Source organism: Anolis sagrei, chromosome 3, assembly GCF_037176765.1.
Source record: "Anolis sagrei isolate rAnoSag1 chromosome 3, rAnoSag1.mat, whole genome shotgun sequence".
Lineage (NCBI taxonomy): Eukaryota > Metazoa > Chordata > Lepidosauria > Squamata > Dactyloidae > Anolis > Anolis sagrei.
Genome location: NC_090023.1, coordinates 10,231,599 through 10,254,194, shown reverse-complemented (window position 1 = coordinate 10,254,194; position 22,596 = coordinate 10,231,599). Strand labels below are relative to the sequence as shown.

Here is a 22,596-nt window from a genome sequence, read left to right as displayed (position 1 = left end):
TATTTGGCGACCCCTCTGACACCCCGTCGTGACCCCCCCCCAGGAGTCCCAACCCCCAGGTTGAGAAACACTGGGTTAGAGAAAACATCTAAATGCCTTAGACATAGATAAGGTCATAGAGCACATTCCCAAAGGATGTGCCACATTATCTGACAAAATCTGAATTCTAGATTCTTAGGCCCCTTCGACACAGCTGAATAAAATCCCACATTTTCTGCTTTGGATTATATGGCAGTGTGGACTCAGATAACCCAGTTCAAAGCAGATATTGTGGGATTTTCTGCCTTGATATTCTGGGTTATATGACTCTATGGAAGGGTCTCTAGTTAGAACCTTAACCAATATTCCAGTCCAATATTCACAAATCGCAGACCGTGAAAGCAAGGCTAATAAAATGATTCTGTCTTCTTATTTAGGCCTGGAAGAAACGATGGTTCATCCTTCGCAGTGGGCGCATGAGCGGAGACCCGGATGTGCTGGAGTATTACAAGAACGACCATTCCAAGAAGCCCCTGCGCGTCATCAACCTCAACTTCTGCGAGCAGGTGGATGCTGGCTTGACCTTCAACAAGAAGGAATTGCAGGACAGTTACGTCTTCGACATCAAGACCAGCGAAAGGACCTTTTACCTTGTCGCCGAAACGGAGGATGTGATGAACAAGTGGGTTCGCAGCATTTGCCAGATCTGTGGCTTCAACCAGTCTGAAGAGAATGCAGGTATGGCCAAAGTACTGTTTACGGTTATGCATCAAAAGAGCTCTGAGAAAGAAAGGGTTACTGGGATATCTGGTAAGGACAGGTGAAAAGTATTGTCATATATGCTGGAGCGTAAAAACATGGCATGTGTCTACTATGATACAACTCCAACTGACTGAAAATGCATTGAATATGTTTATATGATCTATATCAAGGGTTTCTGATATGTGGCCATTGTTTTGTTTTCCATATTTGTTGACAGATTGTAGTTATAACCAGAGTTGGTTCTGTCTCTGTAGATTGAAGCAGTTCTATCAATATTGACCTATTCCTGGTGATTTATTTCTTCCAAGTGCCCTAAGTGTAGCTGCCATTTCACTTTGTAAAATTGCACATTCATCTTCAAAGAGTTTTTCCTTGAATGAATCTATCACCTTTCCATCAATTCCCTCGCTGGCCACATACCATCCTCGTTTTGGGTTTAAATCATCAGGCTTTGGAAATAACCTGACATTTTGTAAGTGATAGCAGAGTTAATACCTCTGGCCTAACCACCTGTAAAAGAGTTAAGCCACAGTAATTAGGGGTGTAGTGGTTAATGCGATGGGAGTAGTATATGGGTTGTTATTATACTGTGTAAGTTTGATGAGAGTTGTTAAGGGACGGATGGTGGTTTGGAGAATTGCTGCTGTGAGTAGTAAGGAAGAAGAAGCTGTAAACTCAGTTCTTGTGGGTTTTTTCGGGCTATATGGCCATGTTCTAGAGGCTTTTCTCCTGACGTTTCGCCTGCATCTATGGCAAGCATCCTCAGAGGTGAGGTCTGCTGGAATTGGGAAAAAGGGGGTTTATATATCTGTGGAATGACCAGGGTGAGACAAAGGGCTTTTGTCAGTTGGGCTAGGTGTGAATCTTTCAACTGACCCCCTTGATTAGCATACAATGGGCTGACTGTGCCTGGAGCAAACTCTTCTTGAAAGGTGATTAGATGTCCCTGCCTGTTTTTCTCTCGGCTGTTAGGAATTGTGGGAGGTGAAGTCCAAAACACCTGGAGAGCCGAAGTTTGCCCATATCTGGTGTAGATAGAACCAAAGGGATCCTTCTGCCAGAATGGGTTAAGAGCCAGAAGCCTACCGAAATCAAAAAGTCTTGGCTTGTCTGCAAAAAGAGAGGAGCCAACCAAACCTCCCACGATTTGTGTTTTGTTTTGCAAAAAATGACTCCTCCAGCTCTGAATGTTCTGCAAAATCAATAATACCGGGCCATCCTGTAGTCTGGCGATCATCATCCGAATCAAAGTGGAAAACAAGGACGGGAAGTGTGAGAAGGGATTGTTTCACGTGGATGGTCTCCAAGAGGTGGGGAAGCCTCCGGGTGGGTGGCTCTCCTCTCCAAACAGTCTCTCCTTCGCCCACTCTCTTGCTGTCTAGCGTAAAAGTCAGCTGCGCACAGATGGAGAAGAAGGATGCTTTGGAGATGGACTCCCCCTGGCCTGGTGCTCCAGGAGTGGAGGCATTGCACCTGCCAAGACCAATTCCTCCTAACACAAGATGCTCGGGGGCAGCAAGCTCAGACGTCTGGCTGCATTAGGAAGCAGGAGGTGTCTTTATTTCGAAAACAGTGCTGCTTGGGCTGCTTTTATGGGACCAAAAGGCTTGCAATTGGATTCCCCCAAATCACTCATAGTCATTTTATTGGTTATGGAAGAGAGCTTGTTTCTCAATCCTGTGCCGTTTGAGCGTTCAAGGGAATTGGTGTTCCCAAAACGAGCACTTCCAAGATCTGCTCCAGAAATGTTTAATTGTTGACCTACAACACATAAAAGAAGGAATTTTGCTCAAAAAATGCCTTGCTATCCAAAATGTTACATTTCCTAATAGGACTACTGATATGGAGATTATAGTTTATCTTCCCTTACAAATATAAATATAAATATACTTCTTTATTCCTATCTCACCCAGGGTTTTAACATTTTATCTCATGCATCTGGTCCGTCCTTTGTGTTTGATTTTTATTATGTTACTAGCCATCCCCTGCCACGCGTTGCTGTGGCCCAGTCTGTTGATCTGGAAAATAAAGTAATGAGAAAGTGTTGGTTTCTAATATATGTAATGTCTTTCTGCTTGTGGGTAAACAGCATTTCTTGTTGTTTATTTGTCAGTGTTGATGTGGAGAGTGTCTGGTTTGCCTACTCTGTAACATGCAACATATCATTGTCCTTCTTTAGGGGTCCCTTTCAAATCTATGATACTATGTGTGTGTGTGTGTAAATTATATATATCTAACTATATCTATGGCTGGATGACTCTTTGTCAGGAGGGCTTTAATTACGTTTTCTTTCCCTGGTGAAGTTGGACTGGATGGCCAACTGGATGGTGATGGGGATTCTGTGTGGGAAGTTTGCCCCAATTCTGTCGTTGGTGGAGTTCAGAATGCTCTTTGATTGTAGGTGAACTATAAAGCCCAGTAACTACAACTCCCAAATGTCAAGGTCTATTTCCCCCAAACTCCACCTGTGTTCATATTTGGGCATATGGAATATTCGTGCCAAGTTTGGTCCAAACCCATCATTGTTTCAGTCCACAATGCTCTCTGGATGTAAGTGAACTACAACTTCCAAACTCAAGGTCAATGCCCACCAAACCCTTGTAGTGTTTTCTGTTGTTTATGGGAGTCCTGTAGTGCCACATTTGGTTCAATTCCATCATTGGTTGAGTTCAGAATGCTCTTTGATTGTAGGTGAACTATAAATTCCAGCAACTACAACTCCCAAATGACAAAATCAAATTTTTTTGAGTGAAGGACATACATTGGGTTGTTAGGTGTACGCTGTCCAAATTTGGTGTCAATTTGTCCAGTGGTTTTTGAGTTCTGTTAATCCCACAAACGAACGCTACATTTTTATTTATATAGATTTTGCACTGTTGATTTTATTTTGAGATATATATATATATATATATATATATATATATATATATAAAATTGTGATGTATTTTTGTTGGTTTGTGATTAATTATGATGTATTATTTTTGGGCTTGGCCTCATGTTAGTCGCCCCGAGTCCCCTTTGGGGAGATGGTGGTGAGTTATAAATAAAGATTATTATTATTATTATTATTATTATTATTATTATTATAGTTTATAATATTAGGCACAAGGCTAATATTAACATGTGTAACTACACATTCGTTTTTCATGGCTGCCTCTCAATATAGGGACTCAAGATGCCTAACAACAAACACTGATTGAACCAATGCAAATGCATTGAAATATGAGTATAAAAATTTTAAAAAATTCAATTCTTTGTGCCATTAACTACACAAATATTAAAATACGTTTAATAACAACACACTACTTTATCATAACTTCCTCCCAAAGCAGCTTACAATGCAAGGCGAAGCAAAATGGGGAACAATTATGAGGGTACCAATTGAAAATAAATAAAAATAACCAAAGTAAAATATTAATGTAAAACAAGTAAAAACCCCTTAAGCATATATTACATATTTTCCCCTCCAAATCTGCCAGTGTGTTTATATATTGTGTTGTGCGCATGGGTTTGGCTTGGTGCATGGGTGCCAGAATGTTCGCTGCTGTATAAATATCAGCCAAGTGCAAGGGCTCTCGGCGTCTGTGTCTTTCCCTGCCCCAGTGGGCAAACGTCCAGCGCTCAGCTGGGACCTGACATTTCCTGTCTGTTTTTTCCTCAAAACATATTTCATACTTCATTATCTCTCCCTGCCTTGGCTCATTTCGGTGATCTGATGAGGAATCCAGCCCAACCCTATTCTAGGCTGCACTTCGAATAAATACTTGCTCAACCTACAAGCCTGTTGTTCATATTTTTGGAGCAGAAACACACTTTTAATAAAGCAAAGAATCAGAAAAATACTTCATTTTTGCGCAGGGTGTTGTCACAGTTACATGAGTCTCAAATGACTTTGGAAAACTTCACCTCCAGGATATTCAGCAGATATCAGGGCGCATCTACACCACTGTTTCTCAACCTTCCTTATGCCGCGACTCCTTAATAAAGTACCTCATGTTGTGGTGACTCCCAACCATAATATTATTTTTGTTGTTACTTCATAACTGTCATTTTGCTACTGTTATGAATTGTGGAAATATCTGATATGCAGGTGTATTTTCATTCACTGGACTAAATTTGGCATGAATACTCGATACACCCAAATTTGAATACTGGTGGGTTCAGAGAGGATTGATTTTTGTCTTTTGCGAGTTGTAGTCGCTGAGATTTATAGTTCACCTACAATCAAACAGCATTCAACGATGGAATTTAACTAAACTTGGCACACAGAATTCCCATGACCAGTAGAAAATACTGGAAGGGTTTGGTAGGCATTGACCTTGAGTTTTGGAGCTGTAGTTCACCTATATCCAGAAAGCACTGTTGACTCAAACAGTGATAGATCTGGACCAAACTTGGCACAAATCCCCAATATGCCCAAATATGAACACTGGTGGAATTTGGGGAAAATAACCTTGACATTTGGGAGTTGTAGTTGCCGGGATTTATAGTTCACCTACAATCAAAGAGCATTCTGAACCCTGCCAATGATAGAGTTGGGCCAAACTTCCCACACAGAAGGGCCCTGCCTTGGAAGGACTCACTGATTCGAGCCTCCCTCCAGTCTTGCATGCTCTCCCTCACCGCACACGTGCACCACGCTGTCATGCACCCAGCATGCCTGTTGTCCCCTCCCTTCTTGGAGTCCCAGAAACTGAGGGGCTGAGAGGCTGGCCAATCACAGCGAAGGAGGACTTTTTGGAAACCATCTGTTTCCAAAAAGGACAGACCAAGAGATATTCAGCCTTCTCTGCCAAAGAGGTTCCTAAGACCATATGTTTTCTGATGTTCTTTGGTGACCCTTCTGAAATCCGCTCATGACCCCCCCCCCCCCCGGGGTCCTGACCCCCAGGTTGAGAAACACTGATCTACCTGTAGAGTTAATGCAGTTCGATGCTATGTTAACTGCCATGGTGTGGTGCTCTGAAATCCTGGAAGATGTAGTTCAGTGAGGCTAAAACACTGTTGGCAGAGAAGGCTAAGGACCTTGTAAAACTACAACTCCTTGGGTACTATAACATTGAGCCATGGCAGTTAAAGTGGCACCAAACTGCATTAATCCTACTGTATAGATGCATCTTTGGCAATTGATTAAGTGGCTTATTGGGACTAACCAACAGGATTCCAACCATGTTTTTCCCAAACAGAATTTTAAAAAACCTGTCTCCCTCTGACATAGTTTTGAGTCTCATCCTCAGCAGGGAGACGAAATTTGGAAAGAAAAAGTGAGATAGGAGGAGGACAAGGATAGATTTGTGTGTTGGGGAGACAGAAGGACGGGATGGAAAGGATGCCTGAGTCACTCTCTGTTCTGGACCAGAGGCACAAAAGGGCTTAGTGTGAACACAAGGGCCTTTGAGAAGCAAAAGTTCAGAGCGATCCCACCAGGGAACTGGGTGTGCTCCCACCAATTCTCTGGCCGCAACAAGAATCATAGAATCAAAGAGTTGGAAGAGACCTCATGGGCCATCCAGTCCAACCCCCTGCCAAGAAGCAGGAATATTGCATTCAAATCACCCCTGCCAAATGGCCATCCAGCCTCTGCTTAAAAGCTTCCAAAGAAGGAGCCTCCACCACACTCCAGGGCAGAGAGTTCCACTGCTGAACGGCTCTCACAGTCAGGAAGTTCTTCCTCATGTTCAGATGGAATCTCCTCTCTTGTAATTTGAAGAGTTAACTTTCAACTCCTCTGGAATCTCTACTAATCTTTACTAATAAAAGGCATATCTTCCCATAGTCACTTATACAAGATTGCACTCGAGGATGGCACATTTAGCTGAGGAATGGTAATAAACCTACAAAAGCTTGTTCTGCCAGTTTCTTTCTCTTTGGTCCCACTATACTGCCATATCATGCAGTTTGAAACTGCATAATATGGTCGGTGTAGACTAGGTATGGGAAAACTTTGGTTCTCCAGGTGTTTTGGACTTCAACTCCCACAATTCCTAACAACCAGTAGGCTGTTAGGAATTGTGGGAGTTGGAGTCCAAAACACCTGGAGGGCTAAAGTTTGCCCATGCCTGGTGTAGACTCATACAATGCAGATTAACCATATTGAGCTGCATTATATGAGTCTAATACATTGACCAGAATAGCATAGGTCTATGACGTCCCGTGATCTAGACACTACCCTCCTATTGATTCACCCCAGAATCATATTGGCTTTTTTAGCTGCCGCCTCACACTGTTGGTTCATGTTCAGCTTGGAATTATCTTAAACTGCTAACCTTATGAGTAACTGTTTGGAGGCAGTGTCAACAACATGAACCTAAATAAATCAATGCCCTTACTCAACAACAACAACAACAATCGTCATCATATAAGCCAGAATTGAAAAGTCAACAACAGATCCCAAATGTAGACTCTGCAAGGAAGCAGATGAAACAATAGATCACATCCTCAGCTGCTGCAAGAAGATCGTACAGACAGATTACAAGCAAAGGCACAACACTGTTGCTCAGATGATCCATTGGAACTTGTGCCACAAATACCATCTGCCTGCAACAAAAAACTGGTGGGATCACAAGCTGGAAAAAGTTACAGAAAATGGACACCTCAAACTCCTCTGGGACTTCCGAATTCAAAAAGAGTTCTAGAGCACAATTCTCCTGACCTCACAATAGTGTTAAAGAACGAAGTATGGATTGTCGATATTGCAATCCCAGGTGACAGCAGGATTGAAGAGAAACAACTGGAAAAGCTGGCACAATATGAGGATTTAAAGATCGAACTGCCAAGACTCTGGCACAAACTAGTAAAGGTGATCGGCACACTGGGTGCAGTGCCTAAAGACCTTGACCTGCACTTAAACACAATCAGCGCGGACAAGATTACAATCTGCCAGCTGCAGAAGGCCACCTTACTGGGATCTGCATGCATTATTCAGCGATACATCACACAGTCCTAGACACTTGGGAACTGGACTCATCTTGTTGTGTTTCAAATAATAATAATAATAATAATAATAATAATAATAATAATAATAATAATAATGTAAAGACTCTGGCACAAACCAGAGGTGGTCCCAGAGGTGATCAGCACACTGGGTGCAGTGCCTAAGGACCTTGGCCTGCACTTAAACACAATCGGAGCTGACAAGATTACCATCTGTCAGCTGCAGAAGGCCACCTTACTGGGATCTGCATGCATTATTCGGTGATACATCACACAATCCTAGACACTTGGGAAGTGTCCGACATGTGATCCAATTCAACAGCCAACAGAGTGTCTGCTATGGACTCACCTTGTTGTGTTTCTAATAATAATAATAATAATAATAATAATAATAATAATAATAATCCAAAGTCTCTGGCACAAGCCAGTAAAGGTGGTTCCAGTGGTGATCAGCACACTGGGTGCAGTGCCTAAAGACCTTGACCTGCACTTAAACACAATCAGCGCGGACAAGATTACCATCTGCCAGCTGCAGAAGGCCACCTTACTGGGATCTGCATGCATTATTCGGTGATACATCACACAGTCCTAGGCACTTGGGAAGTGTCTGACGTGCGATCCAATTCAACAGCCAGCAGAGTGTCTGCTGTGGACTCATCTTGTTGTGTTTCAAATAATAATAATAATAATAATAATAATAATAATAATAATAATGTAAAGACTCTGACACAAACCAGTAAAGGTGGTCCCAGAGGTTATCAGCGCACTGGGTGCAGTGCCTAAGGACCTTGGCTTGCACTTAAACACAATCGGCGCTCACAAGATTACCATCTGCCAGCTGCAAAAGGCCACCTTACTGGGATCTGCACGCATTATTCGGCAATACATCACACAGTCCTAGACACTTGGGAAGTGTCTGATGTGTGATCCACTACAACAGCCAGCAGAGTGCTCTTGTTTGCTGTGGACTCATCTTGTTGTGTTTCAAATAATAATAAACTTTATTTATACCCCACCACCATCTCTCCAAAGGGGACTCAGAGCAGCTTACATGAGGCCAAGCCCAACAATACATTACAGCAAAATAAAATACAGAACAACAAAAAATAACATCACAATAGAATAAATAAAACATTCAAGTAAAATTACATTCAAGTAACATTCAGTGCTAAATAATGTAATGAAGAGACATGGTTTGCTTTATTCAGAAGCTAGCAATATCTGGTTGAGGTATGGCTGCATTGTAAACCATTGCTGAAATGCAAAGTATATTTTGGTTACTGAAATTGCCAGGACTGATCGGGTATTTTGCATGACTGTTGGCTCTGAGAATGACATCTCTAATTGGCCGTAAAATACTACCAGCTGTGCCAACCTCTTTTCCCCTCCCCAAGTGCTTCCTTGCCATTGTGCGGCTGCACGTTCCCATTTCCTTTCTTGCCGGTTGTCTACAGCTTTGTGCATTTTGTCAGGCGTATTGTCTGTGGTGTGTGTGAAGTGTGGAAGGTGAGGACTTGGAAGACATCATTAGCAGATTAACAATTGTTTAGAGATTGTGTTGCACCCTGAATTGAATATGCAATATCTCAAATCCCTCTTGCAAAAGAGGTCCAAAAAAAAAGGGAACTTTTCAACTTCTGCGTAGCACACATCTAAAGCTAAGTAAATATGAGTAGCAGAAGATGATGAGATTCAAGAGGAGCATTGACATGGGGCACATTAGCCCAGTGTGAATCTGCCTTGCAGCAGCCCTGGATTCATGGAATCACAGAATCAGAAGGGACGCCAGGGGCCATCCAGTTCAACTGCAGTCTGCCATGCAAGAAGTCACAATCAGAGCCATCCCAGCAGATGACCATCCAGACTCTGCTTTAAAAACTCCCCCCAAAACTGAAACTTTACGGGACTCTAAGACAACATATTCCACTGTCAAACAGCTCTAACCATCAGTTCTTCCTGATGTTTTGTTTGTTTGTTTGTTTGTTTACTGTATTTGTATACCACCTTTCTCAGCCCATAGGTGACTCAAGACGATTTAATGCAATCTCTTTTCCTGTTATTTTCATCCTGGGACCTCATCATATTAACCTTCTTCTCACTATGATCTACAGTGTTTCCTCACTACTTTGCGGTTCGCTTTTCATGGACTCGCTGTTTCGAGGCTTTTCTGCCTCCCAGTTTATGAATGGTTGCCATTGCCCAGAGTGGCATTCTAATTCCGCCTTCTGGCAACGATGGAGCGTGGAAGGTGCATGGTGCCTTCAAATCTCTCCTCGGTTCTGCCACCCTCGGAACGCGATATACATATATAGCGTCCCTACTTCGTGGATTTTCACTTTTCGTGAATGGTCCTGGAACATAACACCTGTGATAAGTGAGGGAACACTGTATTCCCAAATATTTAAGCAAGGCGGCTACCATGTCCCCTCTCAGCCTTCTTTTCTCCAAGCTAAACATATCCAGCTGTTGCTCATAGTGATTCGTGGTTTTCAGAGCTTTAACCACTTTGGTTGCTCCACCTCTTCTCCATTTTCAAGCTTATCAATGTCCTTATTGAATTGTTGAGAACTGGACACAAAACTCCAGATGAGGTCTGACCAAAGCAGAATAGAGTGGGACTATGACTACACTACACTTCTGTTGATGTAGCCGAGAATCGCATTGGCTTTTTATGCTGCTACATCACACTGTTGACTCATTTTCAGCTTTTGGTCTACTATGACTCCTTTCACATGCATTGGACCACATCCCACTTCCCAGACCACTGCGTTTCCCCAGAATATTCAGGAGTTTCCAACTAACTCTGGACTATCCCCGACTTTGCCAAAAGCAGCTTATAGCAGTGGTTCTCAACCTGTGAGTCCCCAGGTGTTTTGGCTACAATTCCCCAAAATCCCAGCCAGTTTACTAGCTGTTAGGATTTCTGGGAGTTGAAGGCCAAAACATCTGGGGACCCATAGGTTGAGAACCACTGATTTAAAGTAAAAATATCTGTGATGCTTACCAGAAGCCATTGTGAATCATGGGGACAACCTGCAGTCCATTTGCAGTGAATACAGACAAGGTCTCATTTGGGCAAACTCTTTAAAAAGCTATGCCCAACTATTCTGGTCAGTAAATGGTCCATAGAAAGGCCATTTTGTATTCCTCCCGTGAGATAACTAAGCTTTAAAGCAGCTGGAAAATGAGCTGTGCATTCCCCTGAAATTATTTATTTGCAATATTTACTTCATTGAGTTCTCTAGAACCAAAAGAAAATAATTCCAGGTTTCCACCCCTGTATTTTAAAAGTATTTGCCACTTTACGTGTTGCTCTTCTAACAGTTGTTTAAGTTATAGGATGGATCACCTGCTAAATGTTGGATAAACCAGTACTGTCTCGAGTAGTGGCAGTGGGTATAGGACAATAGTATTGAATCTTTGTCCACTTGTAGCAGGACTTTTACAGCTTCTGCCTCTTTAATTCTTTCTCCCTCTTTGTAAATGTCTTTGACCCGAGGTTTCCTGGATCCCAAACAGCAAGTTATTTTAAGAATCCGGCACTATTTGGCTTTCGCTTTAAAGAGTAAACAATTCCAGCAGAGGAACGTATTTGGCACAAAGCTGTGGCTGAAGCATGCCTGAGTGTACGCCCCTTGCTCTCCTCATCGCTATCTGACAAGTGGAAGATAAAATGCAAAATATTTATCCAAATCTAGGAACCAGCAAGTGCAATGTTCTGTATCCAGCGGTATCAAGTGCATTTGGGAGGCCCATAGTAAGAGAGGATGAAGGCAACCATAGCTGATTGTTGTTGGTCCCTAATAATTGGGGTTTTAAGATGCACTGCTACTGAATTTGGAGGTTTCATTTTAGCTGTTATGGCTAATATAACTTTTTATGTTGATTTTTTGTGTGTGTCAGGAGTGACTTGCAAAACTGCAAGTCATTTCTGGTCTGAGAAAATTGGCCGTCTGCAAGGAAGTTGCCCAGGGGATGCCCAGATGTTTTATCATCCTTATGGGAGGCTTCCCTCATGTCCCTGCATGGGAAGCTGGAGCTGACAGAGGAAATTCATCCGCACTCTCCCCAGATTCAAACCTCCGACCTGTCAGTCTTCAATCCTGCGGGCATAAGGGTTTAACCCACTACACCACTGGGGGCTCCATGATCATGACTAACCATAAAATGAGGTTATCCAGAATTCTTTAATAGTTTGAGTGTTGGGATTATGGAGACTGGGTCTGAATACCAATTTAACAATGAAAATCCACTGAATGGCCTTGGGCAAGTCACACACTCTCAGCCTCAGAGGAAGGAAATGGCAAACCTTTTCTGAACAAACTCTGTGATGGATTCACCTTAGGGTTACCATAGGTGGTCCATGCCTTAGATCACTCTAGACTGGACTACGGCAATGCACTCTATGTGAGGCTTCCCTTGAAGACGGCTTGGAAACTTCAATTGGTCCAACATTCGACAGCCAGACTACTAACTGGGGCGAATTACAGGGAGCGGTCAACTCCTTCTTTAAGGAGCTCCATTGGCTGCCGTTTATTTTCCAGTCCCAAATCAAGATGCAGGTTATTTTACCTGTAAAGTCCTAACGATTTGGGACTCACCTTACCTTTGTGACAGCATCTCTTTCCACAAACCTGCACGTTCCCTCCGATCCTTGGGGGAGGCCCTCCTTTCACCTCTTCCTCTATCACACGTATGACTTGTGGGAACGAGGGAGAGAGCCTTCTCCGCTGTGGCCCCCCAGCTATGGAACTCATTACCTGGTGAGATTAGGCAAGCCCCCACCCTAGCAGCCTTTAAGAAAGATCTAAAGACTTGCTATCTCATCCAGAGTTTTATCATTTGGCCCAACCATGGTGTTTGATTTTCCATTATGTTATTTTGCAGTTTATTTTACTTGTTTCGTTTATTTCTTTTGTTTTTTGTTGGTCACGGCAGTCCTGTGTGTCACCTTTGGTTCAATTCCATCATTGGTGGAGCTCAGAATGCTCTTTGATTGTAGGTGAACTATAAATCCCAGCAACTACAACTCCCAAATGACAAAATCAATTTTTTTGAGTGAAGGACATACATTGGGTTGTTAGATGTCTTGTGTCCAAATTTGGTGTAAATTTGCCCACTGGTTTTTGAGTTCTGTTAATTTATACAACTAATTATACAACTAAACTTAATATCAAGGGGAAACCTTTACCTACCTTAACCATATAATGCTGTTAATTCTGCATTATATAACAGTGCAGATCCAACCTTATTCCAGAAAAGAGAGGCAATGGCAGGAAAAGACATTTTCCTCCTTTTCCTAAACCTCTCAACTCCTGTTTGATGTCGACTTAGAATGACCCAGATGCAATTCGCCTTGAAGTCCTGCTTCCTGGACTTGTCAACACTGGCAGATCAGCCTAAGCTGCTAAAATCTCTTCCTTTGGCCTTTGAGCAAAACTTGTTGTCTGTCTGGCAGCTGCAATGCACAAAACGAACCCACAAAGTGAGGAGATGCTGTCGTAAGTTGAAATAGCACTTGTGTTTCTTTAAACATTCGCAGAATTTTTGATCAAGCTGGATAGAGATTGAGCAGATTCCCAAGAATACACAGAACCATCTGAGTTGACTGTCCTGCTGCTGTCAAATAGAGGTTTAGTCTATTTGGAGAAAATCACATCTACATTTTCATGCTTGAAATACATATATATATATCCTATATGCTCTAGAAATAGGTCAAAAATAAACCTTGAAAACCTGAGTCAACTTGTTCACAAATTAGTGCTCCTTCCATAGGAGTTGGTGCATAATAGAGCTGGAAAAGAAGCCAAGAATCCTCCAATGGAAACCCATTCTCCCATATAAGAGTACACAACTGAAGCACTCCCAAAAGATGGCCACCCAGCCTCTGCTAAAAAAAAAACTTTCTTGTGACCTACCTGAAGAAGGACTTGGAAGTCAATAACTTTCCTCCTTGGAAAATGAGGATCACAAAGCACTGTCCAAAAATTTATCTATTTATTTACAGTATTTATATTCCGCCCTTCTCACCCTGTAGGGGACTCAGGGCAGATCACAATGCACAATTACATGGCAAACATTCAATGACATAGACACACAACATATATAGACACACAGAGGCTATTTAACTTTCCAGCTTCATGAGAATATGCTTTTTGAATTCTGGCCACTGGGGGAGCTGTCGCTTCACCATCCACTTGTGACACAGATGGAGTACTTCCTCATTCTTTTGCATGCTGCTGGAGAGTTTTATGGTGCCGTACATTAGTTAAATTAGCCTCCCCACATAAGCGGTACCTAAATTTCGTACTTGGCAGATGCAACTATCTTTCGGGCTGCAAAGGTTGACAACAAGCTATACGAATGGTTGGGAGCTTACTCCAACTCAGGCAGTCTTCGACCTCATGATCTTTTGGTAAGTAGTGATTTTAATGCAGCTGACACCCAACCAGCTGCGCCACAACCCAGTCGTTTGCACATGAAAGTCAATAAGGGACTTTCATGTGCAAGGGTCTTATTGGCTTTCATGTGCAAGGGACTTTTGCACATGAAAGTCAATAAGGAACTTTCATGTGCAAGGGTCTTATTGGCTTTCATGTGCAAGGGACTTTTGCACATGAAAGTCAATAACTCTGCTCCCTGGAAAAGAGGGATCAGCACACACTGTCCAGAAAGTGTGTGCACCGGGACTGTGGCGCAGCTGGCTGGGAGCCATCTACATTAAGATCATTACTGACCAAAAAGTCATGAGTTGAAAGCCAGCCTGGGTCAGAGTGAGCTTCTGACCAATTTGTGTAGCTTGCTGTCAACCTTTGCAGCCTGAAAGACAGTTGCATCTGTCATGTAGGAAATTTAGGTACCGCTTATGCGGGGAGGCGAACATATGATGCCATAAAAATCTCCAGCAAGCATGTAAAGAATGAGGAAGTACTCCATCAGTGTCACAAATGGACAGTGAAGCGACAGCGCCCCTGGTGGCCAGAATACCCTCATGAAAAAGCTGGAATGTTAAATAGCCTCTGTGTGTCTGTCTATATATGTTGTGTGTCTATGGCATTGAATGGATTTGTGAACATGGAAGTTAATAATGCTATGAATATTGGGATCACAAAGCATTGTCTAAAAATGGACTTGTGCACATGGGAGCTTTCTTTGTGATCCTTCACTGAAGTCCCTACATATTTTTGAGAGCATTCAAATAAGGAAATGTGAAGCAAGCTGGAAAGGAGAAGAAGAACAATTTATCCAACTCAAACTTTAGGGGCTGTCCAAGGCATTAAAAATGACTGTGAAATATGACTGGGTTTTTTGTTTGCTTGTGAGTGTGTTCTGGAGCTTATGGCCAGAAAGTTGTTTTCTTAAACTAGGGAGTTTACCACCCAATAAGAGCATTGTTTGAAAGAGGAAGGCAAGGGCCAGGGATTATTTTTTTAATCCATAGGATGCCTTGTGTAGGAGTTGGGAGCAAATAGGAGGAGCCCAGATGGTTGCTCTGGTTCAATGATGATGTGGGATATTTCTCTACCGACTCATCTGCAAGATTAATGTTAGTATTACATGTGTCAGTTAACAAGGTCTCAAACTCTGAAGCTTCTTCTTACAAAGTCACATTACACCTGCTCAGACCCTCCTTTTCTTCTGTCTATATGGCGTCGCGCCTCTTAGTAAAAGAGACATAGATGTGACATCTTTCCCCCAGGGGATTGCTTCTTGCCTTCCTTTAAAGAACTGGAACTCCCAAGGACCAAAACACTGTAGATAACTCAAAATAGGTTTTATTGTTCACAAAGAGTTATCCCTTTAAGGCAATAAGCTGGAAGTTTCAAAGGGATAAAGGAAATATACATTACAGTCTGGTTGTCTTGGGTCCAAGGAGATTTCGCAGCTGAGAAGCTTTTCAAGGTTCCCTCTTTCTCAATGGCTGCAAATCATAGAACCATAGAATCAAAGAGTTGGAAGAGATCTCATGAGCCATCCACTCCAACCCCATTCTGCCAAGAAACAGGAATATTGCATTCAAATCACCCCTGACAGATGGCCATCCAGCCCCTGTTTAAAAGCTTCCAAAGAAGGAGCCTCCACCACACTCCGGGGCAGAGAGTTCCACTGCTGAATGGCTCTCACAGTCAGGAAGTTCTTCCTCATGTTCAGATGGAATCTCCTCTCTTGTAGTTTGAAGCCATTGTTCCGCGTCCTAGTCTCCAAGGAAGCAGAAAACAAGCTTGCTCCCTCCTCCCTGTGGCTTCCTCTCACATATTTATACATGGCTCTCATATCTCCTCTCAGCCTTCTCTTCTAAGGAGCTGGGCTAAACATGCCCAGCTCCTTAAGCCGCTCCTCATAGGGCTTGTTCTCCAGACCCTTGATCATTTTAGTCGCCCTCCTCTGGACACATTCCAGCTTGTCAATATCTCTCTTGAATTGTGGCGCCCAGAATTGGACACAATATTCCAGGTGTGGTCTAACCAAAGCAGAACAGAGGGGTAGCGTTACTTCCCTGCACCTAGACACTATGCTCCTAATGCCTGAACATTTACAGCCCCAATCCAAATAGCCTATATTTGAAGACATGAAGCCTTCCTCTGGTGCCACAGGATCGGTTTGAAGGCGCTTGGGTCTCCTCAACGTTGTCCAGGGTGATCTGGGCATGAAGTGAGAGTCCCAAGGGTAAAAACCTTAGAACTGGTGATGAGAGGTAACTTAATTAAGGGCTTTAGAGCCAAATCTCTTTCTCACGTCTGTCTGATAGAAAGCTTGATGGTAGAATGGAAAAGGAAAAGCTCTGCCCTCCTCCAGGAAGAGGTGGAGCCAAGCAATTGAGTTGAGGAAGCAATATAACTGGTACAAACAACATTGATTGACAGTTATAAATAACCAATCAATCCAACTATACATTTACAAACTTGGCAAGTTTGGGCATGTTATACAGTTTAAACCTTTGCACTTTAAAGTTCTACACACAGATTGCGCCACTCGCGCTGTCACAGTCTAGCTGGAGGTTGTTTTTTTAGCAACATCTGCATAGGAAGTATAATAAAGGATAATAATAAAGAGCTGGAAAAACAAATACTGTTCGATGTGGGGTTGCAGCAGTGCAATAAAGCTGTACGTATAAATTACGGTATACTCAACTGAGTTCTACCATGGAAGTGCCTTGACAATCCCTCTCTGACTATGCACAAGCAGCAAAATACAGTGTAAAAGGGGAAGGTGGATAAGGCCGAACAGGGTATAGGGTTGCAACCTGTGCTGGATGGGGTCACACTCCCTTTGAAGGCAGGTTCTTAGCTTGGCAGTTCTCCTGGATTCATCACTGAGCCTGGAATCGCAGGTTGCATCAGTGGCCAGGGGAACGTTTGCACAATTAAAACTTGTGCACCAGCTGCGCCCGTACCTTGGGAAGTCAGACTTGGCCACGGTGGTCCACGCTCTCGTTACATCTAGGATAGACTACTGCAACGCACTCTATGTGGGGTTGCCTTTGAAGACTGCTCGGAAGCTTCAAATAGTCCAACGAGAGGCAGCCAGGTTAATAACTGGTGCGACATACAGAGAGCACACAACTCCCATGTTACGCCAGCTCCACTGGCTGCCAGTTTGCTACTGGGCACAATTCAAAGTGCTGGCTTTGGCTTATAAAGCCCAAAATGGCCCTGGCCCAAATTACCTGTCTGAACTGATCTCCCCCTATGAACCATCACGGAGATTAAGATCCTCCGGGGAGGCCCTGCTTTCCATCCTGCCATTGTCACAGGCACGATTGGTGGGGACGAGAGACAGGGCCTCCTCGGTGATTGCTCCCCGGCTATGGAACTCCCTTCCTGGTGAGATCAGGTCGGCCCCCTCCCTCCTGTCCTTTAGAAGGATGGTAAAAACTTGGCTGTGGGATCAAGCTTTTGGGACAGGGCAGTAAAGCGACAATAGGAAAGATGACCATGCCAAAATATTAGATTTGATGTGGATGACTAGGACGGTTTTAAATGGTGTGTTTTAATATTTTGATAAATCTTTTTTAATAAGTTCTTGAGGGTTTTTTTTTTTTTTTCTTTTTTTTTTGCTATATGGCCATGTTCTAGAGGCATTTCTCCTGACGTTTCGCCTGCATCTATGGCAAGCATCCTCAGAGTGTATTGTATGTGAATCTGTGTCCCGGCATTGAATGTTTGCCGTGTATATGCTGTGCTCCGCCCTGAGTCCCCTTTGGGGTGAGAAGGGCGGAATATAAATGTTTTAAATAAAGAAAGAAATAATAAGCTTCAGCCTAAACAACCTAAAGGCACCACATTTCATCTGATCTTGGAAACTAGGTTGGGTCAGCTCTGGTTAGTACTTGGATGAAAGATTGCTAACAAATACCAGATGGATCGACATTGAACCGGATGATATAGGTCTATGCTGACCATATAGTGTCATTCAAACCGGATTGTATGGCAGTGTAGATCCAGCCTATATTTCAGAGGAAGAAACCGGCAAAACCATGGGGTCACCATAAGTGCATCCACCACTCCACTTCTGAAATCCTGAACTGAATGTAGCCATTGCACAAAAGCCTCCAGCTGCTTTCCATAGGACAGACTTGCCCTTCCATAGAACATCAAGCATATCCTGGCTCTGATCTTGAACGCTGTGTTCATCTTTCTAAAACAAAACAGAACATGAGCCAAACATGTTCAGGTTTTCCATGGAGGGGTGGGAGGACTCTTTGGAAAAACAGGCAAAATGGGTTTTCCCCTACTTTTCTTTCCAAGAGGCCTCTGTATCTCTAGCTAAAATCCAGATGGGGTGTCAGAAGCTGTTCTGCAGTTTTTTGCCTTTGTCAGATACAAGAAAGATGGAAAACAGCCTATAGGATTGTTGTTGGTTTTTCGGGCTATATGGCCATGCTCTAGAAGCATTCTCTCCTGACGTTTTACTTGCATCTATGGCAAGCATCCTCAGAGGTTGTGAGGTCACAACCTCTGAGGATGCTTGCCATAGATGCAGGCAAAATATCAGGAGAGAATGCTTCTAGAACATGGCCATATAACCCGAAAAACTTACAACCCAATGATTCTGGCCATGAAAGCCTTCAACAATACAGCCTATAGGACTTCAGTGGGTAGAAAAATAAGATGTAGAATAGGGACAGAAAATATGAGTCTTGTCAGTGTTGTTTGTTGTTGGGTGTTTTTTTTTGGGGGGGGGGTTGGGGTTTTTTGTTTTTTGCAGTACAACTCCCATCATCCATCATCACCAGCTGTGCTGATTATGGATGATGAAAGCTGCAAGCCCAGCAACATCTGGCCATGTATTCCCAAGCTGTGGTATGGAAGCATCAGCATTAAAAGGTTTGGTAACAATTAGCAAGCTGCTTTCTACCAGTTCAGAGTATTTGTCTTTCCAAACAATATCATCTACTCAAATTAGCAGCAACTCAGATGCCAGGGACTTTCTTAAACCATGCTGTGTGCTATCCACTAGGTTACAGATCTCTTTAAAAAAAATGACCCATAAAGCATTTAAACCTCTGTAAGGTGACTAACATCGCATTCTTGGTCTGTCTCATATTTAGCTATTATTTTAATTAAAAGAGAAATTAAGAGGAGGAAAGCAACCTAGTTGAGAAAGATGGCATATTCTGAGTAACACAGAAAGAGAAAAGCCTGGCATTCGTATACTGTAAATGGAGTTGTTGTTTGTTGTGACTCAGTTGGAACCACAGACACAGATTGATAGTGTTGTGACTCAGATGGGGTCTCTGTGTGACTCTAATGAGGATGATGGGATTCAGGTTCACAATCAGGTTCAAAATGTTCCTGTTGTAGACAATGAGGAACAGGGTGTGCAAGTTCAGTTTCCCACAGCAGGGAATGATGTTTTTGATACTGAAACTGGCCAGGTGCAAACTGACTCAGAAAAGGAGGACAGTTCTCAGCCTGATAGTAGACAGGAAGGCAACCAGGCTGACACTAACGAGCAGCCTGACCTTGACGAAAAGGGAACCTTAGATTGGGCTGACCGTTTGGAATTCAGAGTTCAAAGGAGTGTGAGAATAGCCAACAAGAAGGAGGTCAGAGGCCAAAGAAATGCTTTCATGTACTGCAAAGGGTATTAAGCAGTGTGTTTGAAAACAAACCTTTGTCAGAGCAATTTCTCGCTCAACCAAGCAGCTTGTGCTCGTTTTCCTGTGTCCATGGTTTTGGGATTTTGTCATGTTCTCATGGGACTTGGTTTCGTTGGTGCCATTTGGAATTCTGCTTACAGTGCTATGTTTTATTGATCTGTGGAACACTACTTGCCTTTTAAACTTTTCATCTTTTACTTTTTAATAAACTACAAAGACTTCAGTCTGTGTGCAGTTCTGGTGATTTCATCAAGATGAATATATTCTGAGGTGCAATATTGTTGTTGTTTGTTAACTGTGGACTTGGTCACACGAGGCTTATAAAACACAATGGCAGTAGGATAAAAGTGATTTTGGTCAGGGATTATTGTGTGATGTCCTGACTGTCTTGAAATTGCATTGGACTTGAATTGTGATTAGATTGCCTCTATTTATTGAGGGTAAAAATCCATCAGTTAATCCAATACTACTGTTGTTCTGCCACACTATCTTAGGCGATATTTTCCTTCCGCTTCAGTCCCGATATTGCAAAGCAGAATGAGGTCTCACAAAATTGCCGAAACTGTGCTGAACACGCAGTTGCAACAAAATAGGATGCAACCCGCAGCACACGTGTTAGATAGGGCAAACATCGGTAGGAATCGAGGCTACATGAAAGACTGATCGAGGCTACATGGAAGACAGATGTGAAATTTTTTGCTGTAGATGTCTTGTGTCTGTTGTTAACAAAAATGCCAACAAAGGTTAAAGGGGATCAAGGTGGTGGAGTAATTTGAGCATTGGATGAAGACTCCAGGAGACCATAGAATCATAGAATCATAAAGTTAGAGAGTTACCATAAACCAGAGTTGTATTGACAACCCACAACAAAAGCTAGCCCATTGAAGGTGGAGTGACTTCTTTGTAGTAGCTTTTGTTGGATCATACAAAAATCAGTTGGTGAATGTATTAACTGAAAAATGCAAAGCACAAAGCTGATTAGTTAGGCTACAACCAAGAAGCTTGCTGAGCCTAGGAGTTTTGGCAACAGTTGCATGTTTAGGTTTTCTGTGCAGGGATTTACCTTCTGGGGTGCTGGAAGAAGATCCTTCATGTGGACATCTAAAGACCATTTGAATCTCTCTCAAAGGACATTGTGTGAGTCAATGCAACTGTTCACATTACTGTATATACGCAACAAAGAGTAAACACCTTATTCTTTACTGATCATGTGCGTGGCATATCTTTTCTCTAGCAAGACATTGTGTGGATTGGTAAAGCCATGAATTACATGTGATTTTCACTCCGCCACAGCTTTGACTCTGCTTGACTCAAACCGAGATGGCTACTAGTATGTATACAATCAGGAGATGTATGGTGCTTTCAACTTGGGCCAGGTTTTCTCACAGGAACAAGCCTCCCTCCCAGCATTTATGTCTATTCCGGCATATAAGACGACTGAGCATATAAGACGACCCCCAACTTTTCCATTTAAAATATAGAGTTTAGGATATACTCGCCATATAAGACTACCCCTCTTCCAAAACACACCAAATAAAAAATGTAAAAGCATCAGATTTGATTTCAATACGGTAATTTTCCTATTATTGTACCTCCTTCTCTGCCTCTCAGATCTCGCACATGCGCACCTGCACCACTTCGCTGCAGTCTTCAAGAGCGAGATCTGAGAGGCAGAGGAGGAGATATGGTAATAGGATACAAGGGTGGGCCAGACAGGTAAAAGAGGTGTGTTTTTCTGGACCCAGATCCACTCTATGTCTTTTTTCCATACCCCGGGCGCCCCAGATGCCTGCAGCTTGCTCCGCCCTTCACTTACACCTTCCCGGCGAGGCGCCCCTTCACCTCACCATCGGGACCTCATTAAGTCCACGAATCCTGATGAATGGGTTTTCTTCTACCGTACTTGTACAGCGTCGCCCTTAATGCTTTCATACAGTCGCTGCATATGGTAGGGACACGGCCACTGCCATTTTTGAGCTCCCCCCACAATATGCAGCAACCACAGATTCTCCAATCTGGATTGGAAGTTTCAGCACCCGCTCTATAAGACGACTCCCGGCATATAAGATTACTCCCGTGTATAAGATAACCCCTGACTTTTGAGAAGATTTTCTAGGGTTAAAAAGTAGTCTTATACACCAGAATATACAGTATGTCAAACCAAAACAGATGTTTTCACACCCACCAGATCCTCACCCACAACTCCCCAATTTCAAATAGATGCTGTGTGTGCATCTGGAGAGATTTCCTCTTGAATGGGATTTTCATTCTTACGGTGAAGCAGCAAAATGGAAATGCATCATCCCTGCTTTCTGAAGCGGAACTGAGACTTTGTTTTTTAAAAGGTGCACCTGCACTGTAGAATTAATGCAGTTTAGCAACATGACTCAGTGGGCAAGTCTACATTGCCAAATTAATCCAGTTGGATACCACCTCAACTATCATGGATTCAAGGGGGTTTTACCAGGTCTTTAACCTTCTCTTCCAAAGAGTGCTGCAGCCTTACCAAACTACTCTTACTGCCTATTACAGGGAAAACCAGCTGATCCCTAATCCATCTAAAACACAGACATGTGCTTTTCACCTTAAGAACAAGCATCTCGAGCTCTGAGCATTACCTGGGAAGGAATCCCACTGGAGCATTGCAGCGCACCCAAATACCTGGGAGTCACCCTGGACCGTGCTCTGACCTACAAGAAGCACTGCCTGAATTATCAAGCAAAAAGTGGGTGCTAGAAAAAATATCATACAAAAGCTGACTGGCACAACCTGGGGATCACAACCAGACACAGTGAAGGCATCTGCCCTTGCGCTATGCT

At 43.0% G+C, this 22,596-nt stretch overlaps 1 protein-coding gene across 1 annotated transcript in view; it reads left to right on the top strand.

Moving 5' to 3' along the window:
* The window catches only part of GAB2 (GRB2 associated binding protein 2), a 198,939-nt gene that overhangs the window by 125,685 nt on the left and 50,658 nt on the right, over window positions 1-22,596 (top strand). The window contains exon 2 of the mRNA XM_060771218.2: window positions 417-717. Within this exon, the coding sequence (XP_060627201.2) occupies window positions 417-717 (301 nt within the window). The remainder of the gene's footprint in view (window positions 1-416; window positions 718-22,596) is intronic.